Here is a 26,949-nt window from a genome sequence, read left to right as displayed (position 1 = left end):
GGAGGCTGCTGCATCCATTCTATTTTATTTTATTTTTTTTTTTTTTTATGTATTTTTTTTATTATTATTATTTTTTTTTTCAAAATCTTTAAAGATTTACATTTATAATATAACGATATTTATAATATACATATTATATATTAATATATTTTATGTTTTGTATAATATTTGTATTTAATGTAATGCATTACATATAAAGTATTTGTGATTTTATTTGTTGTAAAAGCAGCTGAATGTAAAGAAAAGTGTAGTAGTAGTAGTAGTGGTAGTAATTAGTATTAGTATTGTTATTATTATTATTAAATTGTTTAATGTAGATTTCTACTTATTTAATTTATTTTGAGCTAAATTAAAGGGGAAATATTTGTGTTATTCATACACTATTTATTTCTACAATCGTGCAGTCTGATTAAAATGAACACGTTCATTCTTTAAGTGAAATGAATTCAGAAGAATATGTATCCTCGCTTCAGATGTGCTTGTATCATGCTGTTTATCTTGTATAAAAGTGATATCAGTTGGAGGAGGTGTGCTAAACTATTTAGACCTGATGAAAAGGTTTTCACAAACCATGCTTTAAATTATGTCTTTGACCCGGTCATATCTTAATTACAGCATTGAAGTTCACTGCTTTTCCTCCTGGGCTGCTGGCTGAAATGTATGCTTTGTTGAAGAGTTCAGTTTGTCTGTTGGAATATTTTCTCTGGCTGATGCTGGGATTTTCTGTGCCTTGGGCGGGATGTAGCAGAACGAATGAGGGAAGCAGAAATGGCTACTATGTAGATTCGTTGTCACCGTGAGCCAAATCTAGAAGTGCTTAGACACCTCTTCTCTTCTGCTATCTGAAAAATGGCTTTACACTACACATATGTGACACATATATTTATACAGTAGTATTTTCGTTCTAGCAATAGTTGCCAGATGCCAGAAAAGCATTGAGTGAAAGCACTGAGTAGAAAGTGAAGCATCTGGTGATCTGCTAGTCACATGCACACTGAGGCATTAATGGATGCATGAGAGACAGACATCCAGATAGGCAGACAATGGGTTTGATTTAAATAAGTACTACTTTGCAGTATGTAAGCATAGTATTCAGATCTTCTGTATGAATAATAATATTGTCTATCTAAATCGATTTATGTGATATGCTGACCAATTAATCACATCAACATATAAATGAATATAAATATGCTGACCAAAATGTGCAGAACAGAACGCACTGTACAGAACACTGTATCCCATAATGCAATGTGCTTGTGCTTCCATTATTATTGTAACAAACGAACTGGAAATAATATCCACTGTAATTTTTTATCTCCTTCTTAGCTCATTATTTGATTGGACTGCAAAGAATTTACACAAAGTGTGATATTTGAAATATACTGTATGCACACTACCAGTCAAAACGTTTGAATTTATTTATTTCTTTTTATGCTCACCAAGGCTGCATTTATTTGATCAAAAATAGAGTAAAATCATTTTTGTTGTGATGACAAAGCTGATTTTCAGCAGCCATTACTCCAGTTTCCAGTGTCACATGATCCTTCAGAAATCATTCTAATAAACTGATTTCTTACTATTAGTAATGTTGAAAACAGTTGTACTTGTTCATATTTTTGTGGAAACTGTAATGCACTACTATTTAACAGTTTCGGGTAATAAAAAAGTAAATTAATGCTTTTATTCAGAAAAGATGTATTAAATTCATCAAATGTGACAGTAAAGACATTTAGTATATAAAAAAAGATTTCTATTTCAGATAAATGCTGTTTAATGAACTTTCTACTTATTCTATTCAAATTTCCACATTCAGGAGGCTGAATGAATCAACAGTTTCCAGAAAAAAATATTAAGAAGAAAAATCTTTTTGAACAATAATAATAAGAACCATTATTAATGATAAAGCACCAAATTAAAATTAAATTAAACTTTTAAATAAATTACAATTATTTTTAAATTTATTTAAACAGAAAAGTTATTTTTAATTCGAATAGTATTTCACAAAATTAGTTTTTACTCTATTTTTGATCAAATAAATGCAGCCATAGAGAGCATTTAGAGACTTCTTCCAATATTTAAAAGAAAAGTGGTTATTTAAAAAATAATTATTCCTACATTTTTACCGGTATGAGATAACTAGACCCATTGCTGAAATAATAACAATGAGGTCATGTGACAACAATACACACTATTAGTGCATGTAACGTTTATTGTTGCATGATTCATGTTTCACATAAAAAAATAGGCAGTATGCAGTGTAGTTTGCTAGTATTCCACTCCAAACAAAGCCAATTAGAGAGAGAGCAAGTTTCAGTCTTTGCAGCTGTAGAGAACGGATAAGCCTTCAGAAGATAATGAGACAGCTTGCTGTTAGCCATGAGACTCAACGCTGCAGCCTGGATTCCTCTGCTTGAGAGCTCAAAGGGGGATTTGATCGGATCAGATATGTCTTCCTCTGCCTCCCGCATCTCTGCCTTTTTCTTTCTAATCACCCTCTCTGCTATATCCTTACTTCCGCCTGTTTTCTTGTCAACTCCATACTTTGCTTTACGTCAAGCATTTAGGTCAAGAACTTCCTTTTTCTGTTCCTGACTCTTGAATGAAAAGCGTCATTAGCCTTCCTTGTTTTCTTCTTACTTCTCTTTATGCAAAAATGTGTCACATATTAAAAGCCTCAAACGTTTTCAGTTTGAGCCATGCACAAGGAAACCCTGAAAAATCACATATTAGCATTAGTTGCAACTGTTGATTTAATTAATAAGAAGAAAAATCTTTTTGAACAATAATAATAAGAACCATTATTAATGATAAAGCACCAAATTAAAATTAAATTAAACTTTTAAATAAATTACAATTATTTTTAAATTTATTTAAACAGAAAAGTTATTTTTAATTCGAATAGTATTTCACAAAATTAGTTTTTACTCTATTTTTGATCAAATAAATGCAGCCATAGAGAGCATTTAGAGACTTCTTCCAATATTTAAAAGAAAAGTGGTTATTTAAAAAATAATTATTCCTTCATTTTTACCGGTATGAGATAACTAGACCCATTGCTGAAATAATAACAATGAGGTCATGTGACAACAATACACACTATTAGTGCATGTGACATTTATTGTTGCATGATTCATGTTTCACATAAAAAAAATAGGCAGTATGCAGTGTAGTTTGCTAGTATTCCACTCCAAACAAAGCCAATTAGAGAGAGAGCAAGTTTCAGTCTTTGCAGCTGTAGAGAACGGATAAGCCTTCAGAAGATAATGAGACAGCTTGCTGTTAGCCATGAGACTCAACGCTGCAGCCTGGATTCCTCTGCTTGAGAGCTCAAAGGGGGATTTGATCGGATCAGATATGTCTTCCTCTGCCTCCCGCATCTCTGCCTTTTTCTTTCTAATCACCCTCTCTGCTATATCCTTACTTCCGCCTGTTTTCTTGTCAACTCCATACTTTGCTTTAGTTTACGTCAAGCATTTAGGTCAAGAACTTCCTTTTTCTGTTCCTGACTCTTGAATGAAAAGCGTCATTAGCCTTCCTTGTTTTCTTCTTACTTCTCTTTATGCAAAAATGTGTCACATATTAAAAGCCTCAAACGTTTTCAGTTTGAGCCATGCACAAGGAAACCCTGAAAAATCACATATTAGCATTAGTTGCAACTGTTGATTTAATTAATGACCATCTGAGAGACTTTAATTTATGTTTGTACTGCAAAATGTTTCAACCATTGTAATCAGATCACAAAACCGTGTTTAACTGCTCCCCTGGAGTCAAGCTTCAAGAGGCACTCCTGCCTTTAATAAAATCCGCTTTATACATTAGTGCACTGATTCTAACTTTAGATCTGGAAGGTCCATTGAGAGGATGTTTGTCATCCAACTGTGGACTAATTCACCAGATACAGCTGCTGCAATGGCCAACTTATGAGTCATTAATTGAATCATGTATGTAACATTGCTTGAAAGAAGTTCTCTTAACCTCAACTGCAAACCATAAGACTTATGAATAATCCTTTATTTTTGTATAAAGAACAAAAAAAAAGTCTGTGAGGTTAGTCGCTAATGTAATTTTGACTACGAATGTAGAAAGACCTCATTGCGTTTTCATCACAAATCTTTCTTTCTGTCATAACATCAGGCTGAAAAATGGAGTAAGCTATTAATAACGTATTATTTTCCTTCTTTTTCTTCATAGGAAGCACTGAGAGAATTTTCTGCTTCTGTGCTTAGTGGCCTCTTTCTCCACTTGGGCTGATTTGGAAAACACCCTCAGCAAATTGACCATGGAGGTGAGTCACAGGACCTCGTCTTTTGCAAACACTGACCTCCTGGGCCGCTGAAGGAGGTAGCACGAAAGTCGAAAGTCCCTACGAACTACATTTCCCCTGGTCTACGGATGTGTTTAGAAAGTTACCCTGCCAACAGCCTCTCGCATGACATCAGCTACCTTGGGCCTCTCTCTAGTGACATCACCCTGTTCCCCCGTTTAACGGGCTCTTTTCTTCTGACCCAGGATCAACCCTAAAGCCATTATGGAGATTTTCCTTCAGAGATTTTGGAGAGGAGACCCCTACTTCCTCTACACTCAAAGAATTATGTGGTATCTATAAATCATGAGCTAACGTGAGAAAACAGTGGAACTGAGTTCAGATGGGTCCCTTTCATCATTTATATTTACAACATGTTTTCTTGTCATTTTGTTATCAAATTTTAGACACAGCCATAAGCTCAGTGACTGGCTTAACAGGGTACAGAGTATCATTTGTGATGAGAGGTAGCATGCTGTTTAAGCTCATTTCGTTTCAACAGATCCAGTATCTTTGGGGATTTTGTAGTTTATGCCCTACTCTCTGTTTTTGTAATTTCTAGGGAGGTAACAACTCCTGTAAGCCTCTAAAAGCTGTTTACGACGAGTCTTTGCCAATCACCATGGAACCTCCAAAACTCTTATCCAAGCTTCCAGGTATGAAGTGATGTTATAAAGTAAGCTTACAGAAAAATGGCAGAAAGACTTGAATTTAAATTTTTTGAGATATAAGTTTAGATGTGACATTTATATATATATATAAAGATTTTGTTTCTGATTTTTTAGAGGTAAAATTAGCTGTAAATATTCTGATTGTAAAATTCCTGCAAAATTAAAAGCTTTTAGAGCAAAGAAATTCAAAAATTCAAATTCAATATTCTAATATTCAAGCATCTGTGTTCCACTGGGAAAAGTAGAGGTTATCAAACTAGTTACTGAACACAATTGGGCGCCTAAAGTAAAATCAACCTCACAAAAAGTTTTGGTAAATGTCACATGTCTAGAATTTTTTTTTTTTTTTTAGTTCCAGAGGAAGCTAAACTAGCATTTAAAGGTTTGAGGTCGGAAATTAATTTTTTTTTTCAAATACGTCTTATATGCTTTATATATTTTATTTGATGAAAATAACAGTAAAAACAGTCAAATTTTAAAATATTATAACAATTTCAAATATCTGTTTTCTATTCAGTTTTTTGGGATGGCAAAGCTGAATTTTCAGCAGCCATTACTCCAGTTTTCGTTGTCACATGATCCTTCTAATATGCGATTTGGTGCTCAAGAAACATTTCTTATTATTACCAATGATGAAGGAAGTCATGCTGCTTAATATTTTTGTGGAAACCCTGCGTCAAAAAACACGTAAATCTCTGTCACATTTGATCAATTTAATGCATCCTTGCTGAATAACATATTAATTTCCTTACTGACTCAATCGTATATTTAACCAAAACTGAGGTCCCGGGGAGGATGTGTGTCATAGTAATAGATGAGTGTGTTCACAGGGTCATAAACACAGGAGAGGAGTTGAAGTGAGCTAATCATATTATAACAATGAGCTAAGTATGTCTGTGGATGATCACTGTGTTTTCACAGGGCAAGTCTAGTCTCAAGGTGTTGCTAGGATACAAGTGCACTTTTTAAATGATTGGCCTCAGTGGTCAAAACCAACACATATTTTAAAGGCTAAGCACTGGTTCTCCTAGTGGTTAATGCAATACTTGGCCAAAGCAGATAACTTCAACACATGCATTAGGGGTCTGCATTTATCCTCTATCCTCAAAATATGCTGGCATCAGCCCAGAGGAGGACAAAAAGCTTTTAAATTGTCTCTCACATCAGCAAAGAGCTAATGCAACTAATGAAAAGCTGTGCCAGCAGATTTGTGTGAATGACAGTGAGACGTCTACAGACTACAGTTTCGGTTGTTTATCAACAAAGTCTGATAAACTCTGCTGATCTCTCTGAGCTAAACCTGATAAGAAGATCCAAAACTGGATTTGTAGTTTGCCAAAAACAAACAGGAACTGTTGCATTAAAAGCTGACACTCATATGTCAATAATAATTAACATCTATAGTACAAATGCAGTAACTACATTTTTCGTCAAAATTACATTAATCAGAAAATGTTCTTATGCTCCCCAATGCTGCATTTATTTAATCGAAATATAGTAAAAAATATTAATATTGCGACAATAGTATTAACATTTAATGTAACTGTTCTATTTAAAAAAGTAATTTATACCTGTTATAGTAAAGCTGAATTTTCTGTAGTCACTACTTCAGTCTTCAGTGTCACAAGATCATTCAGAAATCATTCTAATATGCTGATTTGGTGTTCAAGTAACATTTCTTATTATTATCAGTGTTGAAAACAGTTGGGCTGCTTAATATATTTGTGGAAGCCATGTTTTTCAGCATTCTTTGAAGATGAATGAAAGTTAAACAGAGCAGCATTTATATGAAATATAAATTTTTCGTAACAATGTAAAACTCTTTACAGTAACTTTTGATCAATTTAATGCATCCTTGCTGAACAACAGATACAAAAAAAAAACTTTTCAACAGTAGTGATGTTTATTAAAAAATATAAATACATATTTCCAGAAACGGACTTGTGCAACATTCAAAACAAAACAATATATATGAGACTAGAATAGAGAAGTTGTTTTCAATGCCAGTTTAAAAGATTTCACCTCAGTGCAACTCTCAAGCTGATTAATGCCTTTTAAGCTGATTAAGAAATAAGTGAAACTGGGTTTGCAGGTGGTAAAAATGCTTTGAATTTGGCAGGAGGAAAAGTGTAGGCTATGTAAGGGGATGTGGATGTTCTCACTAAAGGATTAATGGCAGATAGGTAGGGAAATGAGAGTAAGAGGGGATTTACACACTAACACACTTCTGCCTTTAACTAGTTATAGAGTTCATTGTCTGTGGAGTCACAAAGGCATGTCTTGTCAATTGCCGGAGTCTGAGTGTGATCCCAAGTTCCCTTTTTGAAGCAATTGATGTCTATGACTGCTTAGCACGACAGCATACTGGAAGCGAGTGACGTTTAGTTAAAAGGCTGTAATTGCATAGTCACGCGTTGCATGTTAACGAACCGCAGTGTCTGGACTTGTTCAATAGGGTTTGCAGCATGTGAGCTACATCAGACTAATTACGCTGAATGAAACTCTGTTAAAGGAATAGCTCACCTAAAAATAAAAATGTACTCACCCTTGGGCCATCCAAGATGTAAATGAGTTGGTTTCTTCATCCGAACAGATTTGGAGAAATTTAGCATTACATCACTTGCTCACCAATGGATCCTCTGCAGTGAATGGGTGCCGTCAGAATGAAAGTCGAAAGAAAACATAGAAATAATCCAGAAGTAAAGCACATGGCTGCATTAATTAGTCCATCAGTTCATGTCTTGTAAATGTAAAAAGCTGTGTGTTTGTAATAAATAAATCCATCAAGATGTCTTTAACTTCAACAAAGTGTTGCTTCCAGTTAAAATATGAGTCCTCTCTCTATAATATTGATTTCTACAGTGAAAAAATCGTCTCGTCTGAAATCAGGAGAGAAATATGCACAGATCAAGCACCAAAAGAAAATAGTCTAAAACAGTTCTAAACAGACATTTTAATCTGAGAGGACAACAGGGGATGGATTTTTTCAGTGTAGGAAGCATTATTATGGACTCATATTTTGGACAGAAGCAACGGTTTAAAGGCACAATATGTAAGATTGTTTTAATAAAATATCCAAAAACCACTAGAACAGTGTTATATATTTTGCTGACTTGTGTACTTACATTATCCCAAATGTTCTGAAGAATGTTTAAACCCAGAGAAATAAGCAATTTTAACTAGTGACATGGACCGTTTCCATAGTGTGATTGTGTTGCCTGCTAATGACCTCCTAACCCCTCGATTTTCCATTTCCTCGATTTGTTTTGTAGAAAACATGGAAACACCAAAGACGCTTTAATATGTTGTGCGTTTTAATAGACCAGTGATGACCGCACAGAGTAGCATTATAACAGAACTTTCAAATGTATCTAGTATGATAAAACAGCGCTGCTTTTTTCCCCCCACATACGCACGACCGGAAGGAGCGGAAGCGGTCGACTGTGGCATAATAGAAGCGCTGCTGCTTTCAAGCTGTGTGTCACGCTCGTTCAGCGGCCTAGTTTTGCTTCGACAGCTTTCAGCCTCACTCTGCTTCATTCTACTACGTTAATAAATCATTAGCTCATCCATGAACATGATTTCTGCCCGAGTTCTGTCGGATTGCATCGGCTGTTGGGATGAAGGCGACAACTCCCATGATTCCACACTCAGTCCCGGCGTCATCAAACTATGCCTTTGTCTATTTGTTTATTTTGAATACGCGCCCTCCAGCGGCGAAAATTACGTATTGTGCCTTTAAATGCCTTAATGATGGATTTGTTTCAAACATGCAGATTTTCACTTCACTGGAAATTAATTGATAGAGTCGTTTGGATTATTTGAGGATGCTTTTATTCAGCTGTTTGAACTCTCATTCTGACGGCACCCATTCACTGCAGAGGATCCACTGGTGCATTGAGCAAATGGCTTGAGGGTGTAAGTACATTTTCAGCAAATTTTCATTTTTGGGTGAACTATTCCTTTAATATCCATCTGTTTTCAACTACAATGACAATCACACCTTTGTGGTTTCAACCAGGCATACTGTATACAAAGGACTAGTTCTGCCCCTGGCGTGTGAGTGTCTTGAATCCTCAGCAAATATCACTTCCTTTAAAATGTTGCGACACAAACACACTCAGAACTTTCCAACATAACCAAAAAAAATTATTCTGCTGAGATTTTAACCAGAGGCTGGTGTGCATGCCGTGGCAATCCAGCCCGGCATCTTTGCCTTTTATTACGGGCTCTCTGCACCTAAAAAAACTGAAGCATGGTGAAATCATTCATTTTCTGGTCTGATGTCATCTCAGACTCTCCATAATTGCCGGAGTCCGGCGTCTTGTGTCTATAATTGGTAGAGACACCGCAAACTCTCTGAGAAGACACTGTAGGTGGGTACTGGTGGATTCATTATTTTGTCGTAAAACTGAAGCGGGAGGTCATCAAAAGGAAAACCATTTTTCAAGTCTCTTATTTTTTCTACTCCTTTTTTCTTTGTGGTTTGAAAAACAGGACTTTCCTGGCTAGTTTTACTTGTTGTCTGTCTGTCAGCACATTTTAAATGTATGTTGATAATTTTATATAATTTATGCAACCATAGAAGTCCAAGCCATAGAGGTTATTTAGGGTGAAGGCATTGGAGGACGACAGGAAGTGCACATTTATAAAGGTAGTGAAGAGGAAGAGGTGAATATTTGTGTATATACAAGTCCATGAAATGTTGCTGGTGTTATATTAAGGGAGCATTTTGCGCACGTTTTAATAGGAAAATGCCACAACATATTTGCTTAGTTGTTTTAGGACAGATGTCATCTGAAGTCACCACATATGGAATGAGCTTTAGTTTAGCTTCTTAGACATGCTTTGCACATTTGAATGAATAACAATAAAACCTTGAGGCACCACGTCACAATGCTCCTACAGAAAGAGTGTGATGAAGTGTAGGAGGGTTCATAAAAATTCAATATCACCCTCCCACAAGCTGCAAAATAAAGCCAAACAGTGCATTTTAAACAAATATTCAGGAATTTTTTTTTAACTCTATGTCTATGAAAGTTATCTATATTATCACAGGAAATATAAAAAGTTAATTCGTCAACAGGATATGTTAAATCTCTAACTGAATAGAAAAAGATGCAGTGAGGGTAAATAGGTAAGACTGTCAGTCCTCAACATTCAGCCAAGCATCTCGTTTTGTGTTCCACAGAAGAAACAGAGTCATGAATGACATAATTTAAATTATATATTAATTTCTGGAACTATTTCTTTAGTCATTCTTATCTGTTTTGAGTCCACTGCACTGCTGCTTTCCCACATTGGGATATTGATATTACATGACACCGTGCTGCCATCTGTTGCTCAACTCGTGAAGCACCTGTTGAGTTTATTGTGTAGTAAATTAAATGCCCCAAACGATCTTTTCACATAATTTTTCTGATGCTTTGATTTAATAACGGGGCAAGTTGCAATGTCCAGACAAATGACAGTTGTGAAATATCGAGCTACTCCATAAACATTAAATAACATTCAGAAAAAATACGTACAAGAATGCTAAAATGCTGCTTGAACTGAGGTGCCACAGCGATCTGTCACGACACATAAAAGAGCCACAAAATGGTATTTATTGTTTGAATTCCTTAAAATATGACAAAATTTGGAAGCTGAGACTTTGTTAAATACTACTGTAGAAGCAACTTGCTCTATCTTGACTGTCTGCGCATTGTCAGTTTACTCTTTGTTTTGCGAACGGTCAATTGAAAGCTTTGGGAATCTCTTCCTATAAACATACAAGAGGGTGGTCTATTTTTTATACTAACATTGATTTATGCAAAAGGGGACATAAGCAAAGACTTGTTGTTTGCGCTATGAAGTATAACCTGTTTATCTCCACGAAGGTCAACAATGGAATTTAAACCAGACTTAGACTCTAACAAGAAACTTGATGGAAAACACAGAAGAGAGAAATGTGATGCAGAGCTCAGGAATGAAAAACGAGAAAGTGAACAGAAAAAAGAGAAACACTCTATTATCAATAAAAAGGAACGAGAGAGGTGAGAAGCCCATGTGCTGTATAAAACCCCTCTGCCCCTGCAAAACCGTGCCATCAGATTGAGGAGTTTTATGTGCATTCTGTTTAGGAGAGATGCATTGAACAGTGATCATCTTCCCTCCCCAATGACGCATTCATCTCCGCCTCCCAAGTGTCCTCCGGTTGGGGAAGTGAAGAGGGAGAGGTTAGGGCTTGTGCATGCGGTTGAAGCATGTGACTGTGGTTAGGAGGAAGCACTTATACCACATACCAAAACATGCAGCCATTTCTGATGATCTAGAAAAAATATTTTCTTTAAAATGTCACTAATTAACAACTGCCTTTTTTTTTTGCACTTTTTCTGCAACTGTGTAGTTCTTCTATTGGTGGAATATAAGAATTGTTTTTTGTGTTCATGTCCAACAGCATGTTGAATTACATTAAATTGAACAGGAAGTGGAATTTACTGAATTAAAAAAAATCAACATAGTCACACAACAAGAGGAATTTCTTTGGTTATATAGCAAAACAAAAAGAATTGCATCATTAATTCTAGACTAATTATGTCTGTTTTTTTCACTGAATTGTAGCATACATGTTTACGTTAACTGATTAGACATTCACTACAGTTCAGAAGTTTGGGGTGAGTAACATTTTTTTAATATTTTAGAATAAAGTCTCTTATGCTCTTATGTCTTGACTGTCACCTGATTAATTTAAAGCATCATTTCTGAATAAAACCATTAATTACTTTAATTTAAAAAAATCTTACTGACCCCAAAGTTTGAAATGTAGTGTATTTCTCTAAACCTATAGCTAAATACTTGAAACAACAAAACAATCACAAAATGTCTGTCAATTTATTAAAAAATTACACTGGTACAGATCTTCCTTAAATTCAAATTTGAATTGCAGTTCTGCGTTGTGTTTGCTACCTCAGTTCAAATTCAGAAATTAACTTAAAAAGTTGTTCTTAGTTCTTAATGACACAGGTGCCATGATTTTTTTGCTTTTGCCATGCTTTTGCTACCGTGGTTGTCCAGCGTAAAAGTGGAAACAGTAATGTAAGATGAATTTTCACTTTTGTTTAGGAAAGATGCTCCTGTTGATTTTTTCCCTCCTGCTTCGATCAATTCCCACCCTCCTCTAAGACGCTCATCGGTAGATGTAAAGAAAGAGAGGTCAGAGCGTTTTGCATGCTTGGACATGTGTTAGTTAAGAATGTGTCATCGAAGTGCAAAAAGTTATATTTTCTAATGTAGTCTATTGTTCTATTGCATACTACCTACAGTGATAGTTGATACAGCAACCAAAACCTCAAAACAGTTTAAAAGTTTGGGGTCAGTACATTTTTTTTAACAAATGAATGATTTTTTTTAAAAGTAAGGACACATTAAATTGGTTAAAAATGGAAGTAAATATATACTCATGGTTTCTTTGTGTACATTAAAACAATACAGATTGTCACCTTTATTGACACTGAAGACTGGAGTAATGGCTGCTGGAAATTCAGTTTTGTCATCACAGGAATTTATTACATTTTAAAATATATCACAATAGAAAATAGTTATTTAAAATTACAATAATATTTCATTTTTTACTATTTTCACTGTTTTCAATCAAATAAATGCAGACTTGATAAGCATAAAAGACTTCTTTAAAAAAAAAAAAAAAAATCTTACTAACCCCAAACTTTTGAACAGTAATTTATATCAAGTTTAAATGCTAAATTTGATGTTTGCATCTCTTGTACAGAAAAGACACTCAGGCTCCTTTACAGTCTTTTCTTCAGTCTCATCCTCATAAACGTCCCTCCACGGATGAAAAGAAAGAAAGGTTGGACATTGTGCTAGAAGTGCATGCAGTGTGTTATATAAGCGATCTCCTTCATGTTGAATCAACATTCTTGTTCCTTTCATGCAGGAGAGATGCACCTCATCCTCTTTTTCCTCTTCATCATCACCTTCATCCTCCACTTCCTCCTCCTCCTATTCCTATCCCTAAGCGTTCATCAGAGGTGAAGAAAGAAAGGTCAGGACATGAGAATGTGTTCAGATTTGTATTCTTTATAATAATTATAGTAAATGTCTAACATAAGGAGTCGCTACCAAATATCTATCTTCACAGGAAAGAGCCTCCTGAAACTTTACCTCCTCCTGATCCTATGCTTTCTTCTCCTCCTCCCAAACGTCCATCACTAGAAGAGCCCAAAGAAAGGTCTGAGCACCTTTCAGTTAAAGTTCATAAAGAGGGTTTGCCAGTGAATAGAAAAGCACAGTGTAATATATCATTATTGCTTTTGTTTTGGAAAATAGCAGTCGTTGCTCTAAATAATTCTGTGTTCAATTAATAGGAAATTGTAAATTATCATTTTTAGTTCACTAGATGACCTAGTATCACACATGCGCTTCAAGTTTCTCTTTGTAATGCCACATTTGAATTGTATATTTCTTGCCTAGGGCAAAAAAAGCACTTGATCCGAATGCCCCGCTTCCTCCTTTACCTTTTCATCTACATCCTCCTCCGAAATGCGAGATGAAGAAAGAGAGGTCAGGGCTTGGTGTGTTGTCTTTTTGAGTAAACAAAGTACTGCTAATCCTTTTTAGCATCATTTCAGCGTAACACTGTGTTCTAACTATGCACAATGTTCCTTGTCTCATAAATAATCAGTGACTTTCTTTGCTTAGAAAAGAAACCGCTGAATAAAAAATTCTTATAAAAAAAAAAAAGTTCCTTTTGTAACAAGAACTGTATCTTGTTGAAGGGAAGTGAAATGTGCTTATGAACTAATTCCTGCTTCCATTTTTGATTTTGACTGTCATTTTTTATTTTATTTGTTGGGAAAATAAATATACTCCTAAATGTTTTGTACAGGTGCAAACCCGCAGTGCTGATGAACCAATGACCACCTTTGTGTTGTGCAATGAATGTGGTAACCGCTGGAAGGTCAGAAAAATATGTTTTGGCTCATGTATTTACTATAGGGGTGTAACGGTACACAAATAGGACAGTTCGGTACGTACCTCGGTTTTAACGTCACGGTTCGGTATGATTTCGGTACAGCAGGGGGAAAAACTTAACTTTTTTTTTTTTAATTTTAAATGGTTTACTGAACAAGTTGCTCTTTCTTTATATACATTCAGTTATAGTTTACATTTTCTTAGTGATAAAAATCTACCTCAGCTTATGCTTAAAACTATAGGGAGCCCTTTTATATTATAAGGTTACAATTAGGCCTAACAACTTAACCCAAACTTAAATTTAATTGCTGTTTATTTTTAAATAGATGATCAACACTCAACTTAAAAAAATAAATACAAATAAAAATGGTATGCAAACATGTAAATTGCACATAATGCAGTTTTTAAATTACATTATAAATAATACAATTTCTAAGCTATTTGTTTAAATATATTCAATTACACAATGGCTGTCATAGCATGTTTCATAACAGATTAATTTAAACATACTGTACATTAAGTAATTAAGACTAACAGGTTTAGTAAAATATGAGTATATGGTGTAATATTTCGCAAAATGCTCCTCTCTAGACTTCATTTCTCTAGTGAACTAACGAGCTGTGGACACTGATGACTTGCTGAGGTAAATTAAATGCTATGTGACATTTTATTTCCACGCTGTATTGTTGATGTCTTTCTGCGGTTGAAACACTGATTGAGCAATTACATGAGGCATGAGATGTTCAGTCATGTTTATTCACGTTAAAACTTGTAGTACAGAGGAAGGAATTATCGCGTTCACTCACGCTTCGCTCTGCACAAATCTGCGGGGCGTCACGGCTCAGACACGGGAACCGGAGCTGATCGCGGGCCGCTCTACATTTACATTTACATTTAGTCATTTAGCAGACGCTTTTATCCAAAGCGACTTACAATTGGGGGATACATAAAGCGATTCTTCTTAAAGAGGCAAACAGACACAAGACGTGGTTGTAATACCAAGTTCTTAGACATTGTTCAAATAAGTACAAGCTAGAAAGAGAAGGAATAAATAAAGAGAGATACTTGGGGTTGGTTTGAAGTCCTGTGCGTGTGGGGCTGAGAATTGGCTACTGATTGTTCTGGTTTTGTCTGTGAAGAATGTGGCAAAATCATCAGCTGTTATAGAAGTAGTAGGAGATGGTGGAGGGGGACAGAGGAGAGAATGGAAAGTTTTGAAGATATTACGTGTGTCTGGAGTGCTGTTGATCTTGTTGTGGAAGTATGAAGATTTGGCAGTATGGACTTCAGCAGAGAAAGATGAAAGCAAAGACTGATACATACTTAGGTCTGACGGATCTTTTGATTTGCACCATTTTCTCTCAGCTGCCCTGAGTTTGGTCCGATGTTCACGAAGAACATCGGATAACCAGGAGTTCGAGGGGGCAGCCCGTGCTGGCCTGGAGGAGAGAGGACAAATATCATCTAGACAAGAGGTTAAAGTAGAGCATAAAGTGTCAGTTGCTGCATTCACATCCAGAGATGAGAAATGGGTAGGTGAGGGAAGAGAGGAGGATACAACGGAGGAAAGATGGGAGGGGGAAAGGGAGCGTAGGTTTCGTCTAAAAGTAACCGGTATGGGGGTTGGTGGCACACAGGTAGCAAAATGTAGTTGAAATGTAATGAAGAAATGATCAGAGATAGTCAGTGCTTGTGTTGGGATTATACCAGCACGTTTCTGAACCGTCCCAGAAGTGGCTCTCTAAGGCATTTATACAGCGATCTGTCATGCCACATAAAAGATGGTCAAAAAGCCATTTATTATTTGAATTTCCTGAGAAGAAGAAGAAAAAAACAACTGTATTTGTGCGGTACACATGCGTACCGAACCGAAAGACCCGTACCGAAACGGTTCGGTACGAATACGTGTACCGTTACACCCCTAATTTACTATGTATTTCTAAACAAACCATTGTGCAATAGAACAATGGAAGTAACACAAGTGTCTTTTAATATGTTTTTTCCAGTTCTGCTAACCCGAAGCCAGAACCCCAAGAACAATGACCATGTAGGATCCCTCATCTTTTAATTTTTTTATTTGGAAGAGAAAGTAATATAACGTTCTATTCTACCAGCAAATGGCCCCGAATTTATAATATGCTAATTAAAGCTGCAGTCCGTAACTTTTTTTTAACCCGAAGCCAGAACCCCAAGAACAATGACCATGTAGGATCCCTCATCTTTTAATTTTTTTATTTGGAAGAGAAAGTAATATAACGTTCTATTCTACCAGCAAATGGCCCCGAATTTATAATATGCTAATTAAAGCTGCAGTCCGTAACTTTTTTTTATTTCAAAATTTACAAAATTCATATAATAAGCGAGCGTACACCATGAATCCATTTTCCAAACCTGGTCTTTGAAGGTCAGCTGGTTATCAAAAGTTACACCAAGATTTCTGACCGAAGTTGATGGGGTAATTGTAGAAGAACCTAGCTGGATGGAAAAATCATACTGTAGAGTTGGAGTGGCAGGGAAGACAAGAAGCTCAGTCTTTGCCAGGTTGAGCTGTAAGTGATATTCTTTCATCCATGCCGAGATGTCTGCCAGGCAGCCTGAGATCCGTGCAGCTACCGTTGGATCATCTGGTTGAAACGAGAGATAGAGCTGTGTGTCATCAGCATAGCAATGGTAGGAGAAGCCATGTGCTTGTATGATGGGACCCAGTGATGTTGTGTATATGGAGAAGAGGAGGGGTCCAAGAACTGATCCCTGAGGAACCCCAGTGACAAGTTGATGTGCTTTGGATACCTCCCCTCCCCAAGACACCCTGAAAGACCTACCAGTGAGATAGGATTGAAACCAGCTAAGTGGAATCCCTGTGATGCCCATTGAAGAGAGGGCAGACAGGAGGATCTGATGATTGACAGTGTCAAAAGCAGCAGAAAGATCCAGCAGAATAAGGACTGATGATTTGGAATCAGCTTTTGCAATCCGCAAGGCTTCTGTGACTGACAGTAGCGCAGTCTCAGTTGAATGGCCACTCCTGAAACCTGACTGGTTAGGATCCAGTTTGTTGTTCTGTGAAAGAAACAATGATATCTGGTTGAAAACAACTCTTTCGAGGGTTTTCGCTATGAATGGAAGGAGAGAGACAGGTCTGTAGCTATCTGTAAGTGAAGTGTTTAATGTAGGTTTTTTGAGCAGTGGGGTTATCCGAGCCTGCTTGAATGCAGTGGGGAAGGTGCCTGTGAGGAGAGATGTATTGATGATGTGTGTGAGTGTTGGTAAAAGTGAAGGAGAGATTGCTTGGAGGAGGTGTGAGGGGATTGGGTCTAGAGGGCATGTTGTAGGATGGCTGGAGAGCATAAGTTTTGATACTTCTGTCTCAGTGAGGGGACAGAAGGAGAAGATGGGAGTTTTTGCAGTGGGTGGGGTTGGTTTGAAGTCCTGTGTGTGTGGGGCTGAGAATTGGCTACTGATTGTTCTGGTTTTGTCTGTGAAGAATGTGGCAAAATCATCAGCTGTTATAGAAGTGGTGGGAGGTGGTGGAGGGGGACAGAGGAGAGAATGGAACGTTTTGAAGAGATTACGTGTGTCTGGAGCGCTGTTGATCTTGTTGTGGAAGTATGAAGATTTGGCAGTATGGACTTCAGCAGAGAAAGATGAAAGCAAAGATTGATACATACTTAGGTCTGACGGATCTTTTGATTTGCACCATTTTCTCTCAGCTGCCCTGAGTTTGGTCCGATGTTCACGAAGAACATCGGATAACCAGGAGTTCGAGGGGGCAGCCCGTGCTGGCCTGGAGGAGAGAGGACAAATATCATCTAGACAAGAGGTTAAAGTAGAGCATAAAGTGTCAGTTGCTGCATTCACATCCAGAGATGAGAAATGGGTAGGTGAGGGAAGAGAGGAGGATACAACGGAGGAAAGATGGGAGGGGGAAAGGGAGCGTAGGTTTCGTCTAAAAGTAACCGGTATGGGGGTTGGTGGCACACAGGTAGCAAAATGTAGTTGAAATGTAATGAAGAAATGATCAGAGATAGTCAGTGCTTGTGTTGGGATTATACCAGCACGTTTCTGAACCGTCCCAGAAGTGGCTCTCTAAGGCATTTATACAGCGATCTGTCATGCCACATAAAAGATGGTCAAAAAGCCATTTATTATTTGAATTTCCTGAGAAGAAGAAGAAAAAAACAACTGTATTTGTGCGGTACACATGCGTACCGAACCGAAAGACCCGTACCGAAACGGTTCGGTACGAATACGTGTACCGTTACACCCCTAATTTACTATGTATTTCTAAACAAACCATTGTGCAATAGAACAATGGAAGTAACACAAGTGTCTTTTAATATGTTTTTTCCAGTTCTGCTAACCCGAAGCCAGAACCCCAAGAACAATGACCATGTAGGATCCCTCATCTTTTAATTTTTTTATTTGGAAGAGAAAGTAATATAACGTTCTATTCTACCAGCAAATGGCCCCGAATTTATAATATGCTAATTAAAGCTGCAGTCCGTAACTTTTTTTTGATTTCAAAATTTACAAAATTCATATAATAAGCGAGCGTACACCATGAATCCATTTTCCAAACCATGTTTTTGGCTTATCCTGAATCACTACGGTATACCTATAATAAGTGTTTATATTCTGACTATTTTAGACTGGTTCGGGTAGGTACCGCTGCGGAGTAGCCCAGTACCTGCGTGATTCATCATAGACATAAACAGAGAGAAGTAGCTACGGAGTTCTGTTTATTGACCACTAGAGCGCCAAAACTTACGAACTGCAGCTTTAAATCTTTAACTTTTACAGAGGAACACTTCATAGCAAAGAGGGTGTTCTGTTTATTCATAATTGAAGTGAAAATTTATTACCTAGGAAATGTAAATCTGTTTGAATTGTACACTTTTATACTGTTTTATGAAATGACATTTTTACTTGATTAATCAGTTTATTATGCTGAATCTGGTTGGGGTCAGATATTAAAAATCAAAAAGGAAATTCAAATTTGAAAATGTAATATGTAATTTATGAAGAGAATCCTAATCTATTTCAGATGTAGCATCTATACTGTTTAGTACAACACAAATAATTATTTTAAATGGATCTAAAACTCTCTCTTTTTTTAATTATGGTGAAACATAAAATGTTATAGAGAAAAAACTTGGTTTAAGTCAAATAATAAATGTAATATTGATTTGAATAAATTGTTATATAGATTTTTTTGTAGTAGTAGTTATGTAAAAGGCCTAGGACCGTTCAGGCACAGCTATTGTTGTCAAAAGCTCATCAAATATGCTTGGCCTCTGTTCAGTCAGGTGTGACTGTGCTTGTCAACCTGCCAGCCCTGTGAAAACAGAAAATCCCACACATGTAGACGACACATATTCTCTCTCTCTCACACACACACACCTGCACACAAACAAACACTCAGAGAAATAATGAGATGCAGTACTGATTTAATCAACAGCTCCACATCATGCTGTGAAATTCTCAAAAATACAAAGTGAGTCACTGCTGGATTCATTTGCCCAATTGTAGTATTCTGTAGACGGTTATACTGCTGACGTATGTAAATTAAATACAAGAAAACAACATGTGTTTATGATGCAATCTATTGTCACAATTGCTCACGTATTTCTAAAACATGCTATATTTTTGAAACCTAAATTATAGTCCCTGTCTATTATTTTACAATAGAAACAAATTATTGTTGTACCCTATGACTCATATAAATGAAGACTAATAGAGTTTAAGTGAGAGCCAATTTTCCTCGTCCGTACTTGTGGGAAATTTATTTCATTGGTATGTCAAAGTCCGCCCTGTGTGTCCTTATTCATGGGCATTTCCTACTGACGCACTTCTAGCCGAGCTAATGATGCCCCTGTCACTATATTTTGGGTTTAATAAGTACCCTGGCCTCTGCTATCCTCAATGCACTGTGTTTGAAACGAGATGAGTAAGTCTGTGTGAAATTATCCCTTTTAGCACTGAATCCTCACTCAAGTTTCATTACTCAGTTTATCAGGGTGCCCAGTCATTACAAGTGAATGGAATTAAAGGCTGTTAATGGATGTTCCGCTTTTGACAGCATTTCCTGTGGTAAAAAGGAAATGCCATTGAGAGGACGGCGTGAAGTAGTGGATAACTATGCCAGCGCTCCCTTTTAGCACTGAATCCTCACTCAAGTTTCATTACTCAGTTTATCAGGGTGCCCAGTCATTACAAGTGAATGGAATTAAAGGCTGTTAATGGATGTTCCGCTTTTGACAGCATTTCCTGTGGTAAAAAGGAAATGCCATTGAGAGGACGGCGTGAAGTAGTGGATAACTATGCCAGCGCTGTGCAGTGTTCAGCTTCTCAGAAAGCAGAAAGTTATTTCTCTCAGGCTTGAGCAGATAATTGGATGCCCTGCAGGTAAGAGAGCTCCTCAGTCATTTTGATGCTTAGACTGAGTAGAGTCATATTACGGCTTTGGCATACGTGGAGAGCCATGGGTATGACTGTAAGCATCCAGAGGTAAAATTGCAAATTAATACAAAAACAGATCAAGGTAAGATTAAAAAATGCTAATTTACACCTCATACGTGCGCGCAAACAAAAATTGGTGTAGGTAGGATGTATGTTGATACAATTTTCACTTGGTAAATTTCACAAAAAATTACAGATACTGCAAGTAACATATTGAATTAAACATGAAATTTTGAAGTAGAAAAGATTGAAATAGTTTTGGCAAACAATAATCTTTTTGTTTACAGCTTCGAGAACTAATTTTTTATAGTGCAAGACAATTCCTTCTTTTCCCTATACATGTTTTTCTGTCCAAATGCAACAACTAAGACTCATTTAGTGATTAGTGATAACGTAATAAAAAAAAAACATTAATATTGTTTTTCGCCCTTGTTGCTAGGCAGACTGTTTTTGTACATTGTAATGAACTGTAATGAGCGTTAGGATAATGGCTTTAAAGGTAAAAAAAGCTTCAAATCAATATATAATATGTGCACATTTTTTAAATTTTTTTGAGAAGCTGTGTAATAAGTGGGCCTGAAAGTTAGTCATACTGTAAAAAAAAAAATGTAATCAGGTTGTTTTTACAGAATGAAACTGGCAGCTGTGTTACCAAAATTAGAAAAATGTATATAACTTTACAGAACAACCCATAATTTACATTAAATACAATTTTTTAAGAAAAAAATCAAACAGCCCTTTTATGCTGAATTGGCATATCTACATGATACTAATACTAAGCCAACATAAAAACACAAGCTGAGGTAAATACTAATATATAGAAGGTACACAGCATCATATATACAAATACAAAACACCATCATGGTAACACGCATGGCATTAAAAAAATGCAGTAAAAATCTATTAAATTTAAATGAAATCTTTACATTAAATTCTGAAATCTACGCAGTAGAAAGCTACTGTTGTGGACTTGGGAATAATTGTTACGAAGTATATCAGTTCTTCAATTTGATGACCTTTGTGGCAATGAAATAAACGATAAAACGCACACACACAAATGTCCAAAAATCCCCATAGCACACACACACACAGCCAATCCTAACTGTAGAGCTCCCTAGGCCCCTTGCTGAGGATGAAGTGAGTCTGCTGTTCCCATGACAACTGCATTTCACTGAGAGAATCCATTAGGACCTCTTGAATCATTTTTGCAGCGGTATCAAAGGACTGAGACTCATTCTATCAAACATCTAATGTGTTCCATTAGACTTTAGCCATCATGACTTTAGAAGGTGGATGATTGCTCTTAGTGCCCACTCATCTTTATAAAATATTAAAACCGTTCTGGCTGAATCCTCCCTTTAAAGATGGTTCCCTAGATTTATCGAAGATCGAAAATAAATACATTTGTTCTACTCAAGTTCAGTTAAGGAATTTAATTATTATAAATCATTGGTACAAACTGTGACTGTGACTATCACCAGACTGGAGTCTGGCAGGAGAGAGACGATCTCAAGTGTGATGATGAAAGGCAATTAAATACAAACCAGATGTTCTGAATTTAGTCCTATTTAAGGATGAAAATTATTAAATTGTAAGTTGCTTCTGGAAGAACTGATGATGCTCATAGCCACCACATCTCTGATGAATGAGTTGCCAGGCAAACATAATTGACCCACTCTCAGACCTCTTTTCATCCCTAAAATTTCATGGCATGAAAAGCATTACAGCAATATCAACATGCCTTTATGGAGACACTTTAAGAAGGACACCTGGGATTTTATGACTATAAGACGATTGTGATATATGACTAAATGATGAGTCACGATTGTTTTGCATGTGCAAAAGAGATAAACAAAGAAAAGCACTACACCCCTTCTCCCTGAATAGAGAAATACGTCAGAGCTAAGAATGCTTTCTGAAATGCAAATCGCTAGATCCATTTATAACAACAAAAAATATACTGTTGCTGTTACGCTCAAAGATAATGAAGCATTCAGATGTTTTGATGCTGTTATCATCACAAAGCTATTTTTTCTTTCACCAAATGCTATATTCCTTCCTGAATGTTTAGGAACTGCTTGGAACAATTGTAGTTTTTGGTGCTAAACTGACATTGTTGAGTTTCACTTCTGTTTATGTATTATGTATTCATATCTGCAATGAAAGATAGTAGCTCACCACAGATGTTATGATGAAATGCAAATTCAGAGTGATGAATACAAAACGCCTTGGAACTACTAAGGAATTATTGGAACTTTTAAGGAATAGGTCACCCAAAAATTGAAATCTACTCACCCTCATGTCATCCAAGAGTTTGTTTCTATATTGAAAACCAATCAAAATCCACAAGTAATCCACACGACCATTAATTGTAGTGTTTTAACTTCAAACCGTCACTTCTGGCCAAAATAGGAGTCCATAATATTACACTTTCTCCGCCGAAAAAGTCCGTCCTCTCACATCAAAATCCACCAATGTATTTGTTTAGAACCGTTTTCACTTGTAAACGGTGCTTGATCTGTGCATATTTCTCTCCTGATTCAGATGAGCCAGAATAAATGGTTTCAAGTTAAAAACGTCTTGATACAAATACGCAGCTTCTCACTTCACAAGATGTTGACTGATGGATGGTCTTACTGGATGGATTACTTGTGGATTATTGTGATTTTCATTCATTCTGACGGCACCCATACACTGCAGAGGATCCATTGGTGAGCATGTGATATAATGCTAAAATGCTCCAAATCTGTTCCAATGAAGAAACAAACTCAAAATTCATTTTTGGGTGATTTATTCCTTTAAGAACTACTCTCATGGCAGTGTGTGGTTGCAAAACAAAGATATTATATTCCATAAGTATTGTTAAAAAATGCTAATTTACACCTCATACGTGCGCGCAAACAAAAATTGGTGTAGGTAGGATGTATGTTGATACAATTTTCACTTGGTAAATTTCACAAAAAATTACAGATACTGCAAGTAACATATTGAATTAAACATGAAATTTTGAAGTAGAAAAGATTGAAATAGTTTTGGCAAACAATAATCTTTTTGTTTACAGCTTCGAGAACTAATTTTTTATAGTGCAAGACAATTCCTTCTTTTCCCTATACATGTTTTTCTGTCCAAATGCAACAACTAAGACTCATTTAGTGATTAGTGATAACGTAATAAAAAAAAAACATTAATATTGTTTTTCGCCCTTGTTGCTAGGCAGACTGTTTTTGTACATTGTAATGAACTGTAATGAGCGTTAGGATAATGGCTTTAAAGGTAAAAAAAGCTTCAAATCAATATATAATATGTGCACATTTTTTAAATTTTTTTGAGAAGCTGTGTAATAAGTGGGCCTGAAAGTTAGTCATACTGTAAAAAAAAAAATGTAATCAGGTTGTTTTTACAGAATGAAACTGGCAGCTGTGTTACCAAAATTAGAAAAATGTATATAACTTTACAGAACAACCCATAATTTACATTAAATACAATTTTTTAAGAAAAAAATCAAACAGCCCTTTTATGCTGAATTGGCATATCTACATGATACTAATACTAAGCCAACATAAAAACACAAGCTGAGGTAAATACTAATATATAGAAGGTACACAGCATCATATATACAAATACAAAACACCATCATGGTAACACGCATGGCATTAAAAAAATGCAGTAAAAATCTATTAAATTTAAATGAAATCTTTACATTAAATTCTGAAATCTACGCAGTAGAAAGCTACTGTTGTGGACTTGGGAATAATTGTTACGAAGTATATCAGTTCTTCAATTTGATGACCTTTGTGGCAATGAAATAAACGATAAAACGCACACACACAAATGTCCAAAAATCCCCATAGCACACACACACACAGCCAATCCTAACTGTAGAGCTCCCTAGGCCCCTTGCTGAGGATGAAGTGAGTCTGCTGTTCCCATGACAACTGCATTTCACTGAGAGAATCCATTAGGACCTCTTGAATCATTTTTGCAGCGGTATCAAAGGACTGAGACTCATTCTATCAAACATCTAATGTGTTCCATTAGACTTTAGCCATCATGACTTTAGAAGGTGGATGATTGCTCTTAGTGCCCACTCATCTTTATAAAATATTAAAACCGGATTTGTTGAATCCTCCCTATAAAGATGGTTCCCTAGATGCATCTAAGATCGAAAATAAATACACTTGTGCTACGCAAAATCAGTTACGAGGTTTAATTATTATAAATCATTGAACTGTCAGAGTTTGACTGTGATGGCATAAACTATGACTAAACTCGAGTCTGGCAGGAAAGAGGCGACACTATCTCAAGTGAGAAGATGAAAGCCAATGAAATACCAACCAGATGTTCTGAATTTAGTGCTATTTAAGGATTCAAATCAATAAATTGTAAGTTGCTCCTGGAGGAAAAAACAGCATGATTTAGCCAACTATCCAAGATGCTCATAGTCACTACATCTCTGATGAATGAGTTGCCAAGCAGACAAGAGCATAATTGACTCTCGGGCTTCTTTTCATTCCTAAACTTTCATGGCATGAAAAGCAACATCAATATGCCTTTATGAAGACACTTTAGTGACCTATAGAAGGACACCTGTGGTTGTATGACTATAAGAGGATTGTGATAGTATGACTCAACAACGAGTCACGATTGTATTGGAAACGTGCAAAAGAGGCAAACAAAGAGAAGCACTATAGTGATTCTAGGCTGATGTTGGTCATGAGTTGATTAAAATAGAGAATATACGTCAGAGCTAAGAATGCTTTCTGAAATGCATATCCATTTAGATCCATCTAAGATAACAACAGAATAATATACTGTTGCTATGTTACGCTCAAAGATAACGAAGCATTCAGAAGTTTTGATGCTGTTATCATCTCAAAGCAATTTTGTTCTTCAACAAAGGCTATATTTCATTCTGGCTGTTTGGGAACTGCTTGGAAGAATTGTAGTTTTTGGTGCTAAAGTGACATTGTTGAGTTGCACTCCTGTTTATCAGAACAGAAAAATCTAGGCAGTGAACGATAGTAGCTCACAACGGATGTTATGATGAAATGCAAGCTCAGAGTGATGAATATAAGGGTTTGTCCTTGGAACTTTTAAAGAAATAATTCAAAATGGGAAGAAATAGGAATAGTCCAAAAATGAAATTTACATCCAAGATGTAGATGAGTTTGTTTCTTCATCAAAAACAGATTTGAAGAAATTTTGCATTGAATCACTTGCTCACCAATGGCTCCTCTCCAGTGAATGGGTGCCGTCAAAATGAGAATTCAAACAGCTGATTAAAAACATCCCCAATAATGCACAAGTAATCCACATGAGCATCATTTAATGTCTTGTGAAGTGAAAACCTGCTTGTTTGTAAGAAACAAATGCATCAAAGCATTTTAACTTTAAACCGACACTTCTGGTCAAAAATGTAGAGTCTATTATCCATAATAAATCTTTATTCTGTGGAAAACATCCATCCTTTTTGTTCTCTCACACCAAAATCCACCAACATATTTGTTGAGAACTGTAAACAGTGCTTGATCTGTGCATATTTCTCTCCTGATTCAGAAAATACATTTATTTTAACAGGAGAACGCAATATTATGGATAAGAGGACTCATATTTTAACCAGAAGCAAGAGTTTTATAATAGAAATGTGCAGCTTCTCACTTAACAAGACATTAATTGATGGATTGATGTCATGTGAATTACACATGGATTATTGCCTTTATCATCTTTTTGAACTCTCATTCTGACGGCACCCATTCACTGCAGAGGATCCATTGGTGATGTAAAGCTAAATTTCTCCAGATCTGTTCACATTTACATCTTGAATAGGTAAATAAGTTTAAATTTTTGAGTGAACTATTCCTTTAAGAACTATTCTCATGGCAGAGTGTGGTTGCAAGACCCAGAAGTACTGAATAGGCCTATATATTTTCGCTCTTTGATATCCTTTGAAAAAGCAGTGCAAGTGAGTGTATTTCTACAGCAGAAGCTCACCACTGGTGTGAGAGACTGGATGGTCAGATCTAGATGTAAATGAGAGGTGATAGACAGATTTCTCAGTCTTAACGTGTTGATGGCTGCCAGAAGATCTGTTCCAATATGTGGGCAGAAGGCTAGTTAGTCCCCGCTGGCCAGTCTCATCAATCTAATGCACCAGTCACCCGTGATCTAATCTACCAGCCCTTCCAAAAAAACAAACAAAAAAGAGAGAACTATCAAACTGTATATGATACATATTTTCTATGGAAATTTAATTCAGAAGGAACAAAGCCAAACAAAGCAACTTGTATAATGACAGACTGGACAGTCCATGATGCAAATGAAAACTGAAAAAACAAAATGGTGAGTACATATAACACACTTTTTTTTTTTTACATGCATTGCAGCCTTGTAAACTGTAATTGCAATAAGAATGCTAACAACAGACATCTGCCTTTCAGCCACAGATTGGAAAAAAAAACAATGAAGTCAGTCAATCAATCACTAAAGGGAAAAATTAGGCGGGGGCTTTATACTTGTTGGTTAAGGTAAAAAAAAAAAAAAAAA

At 36.1% G+C, this 26,949-nt stretch overlaps 1 protein-coding gene across 1 annotated transcript; it reads left to right on the top strand.

The window, feature by feature from the left end:
• The first annotated feature begins 10,543 nt into the window (after positions 1-10,543).
• LOC107587849 (extensin-like) lies at positions 10,544-13,693 on the top strand. The gene is made up of 8 exons (XM_016275812.1): positions 10,544-11,009; positions 11,097-11,192; positions 12,079-12,168; positions 12,743-12,823; positions 12,911-13,018; positions 13,115-13,204; positions 13,447-13,536; positions 13,675-13,693. The coding sequence occupies exons 1-8, from the start codon at positions 10,861-10,863 to the stop codon at positions 13,691-13,693; spliced, it is 723 nt and encodes a 240-aa protein (XP_016131298.1). The 5' UTR covers positions 10,544-10,860.
• Positions 13,694-26,949: the final 13,256 nt, after the last annotated feature.

This window comes from Sinocyclocheilus grahami, unplaced genomic scaffold, assembly GCF_001515645.1.
Source record: "Sinocyclocheilus grahami isolate Dianchi unplaced genomic scaffold, SAMN03320097.WGS_v1.1 scaffold96.1, whole genome shotgun sequence".
NCBI lineage: Eukaryota > Metazoa > Chordata > Actinopteri > Cypriniformes > Cyprinidae > Sinocyclocheilus > Sinocyclocheilus grahami.
Note: the sequence above shows the minus strand (reverse complement) of the source record. Positions and strands in the feature narration are given on the sequence as shown.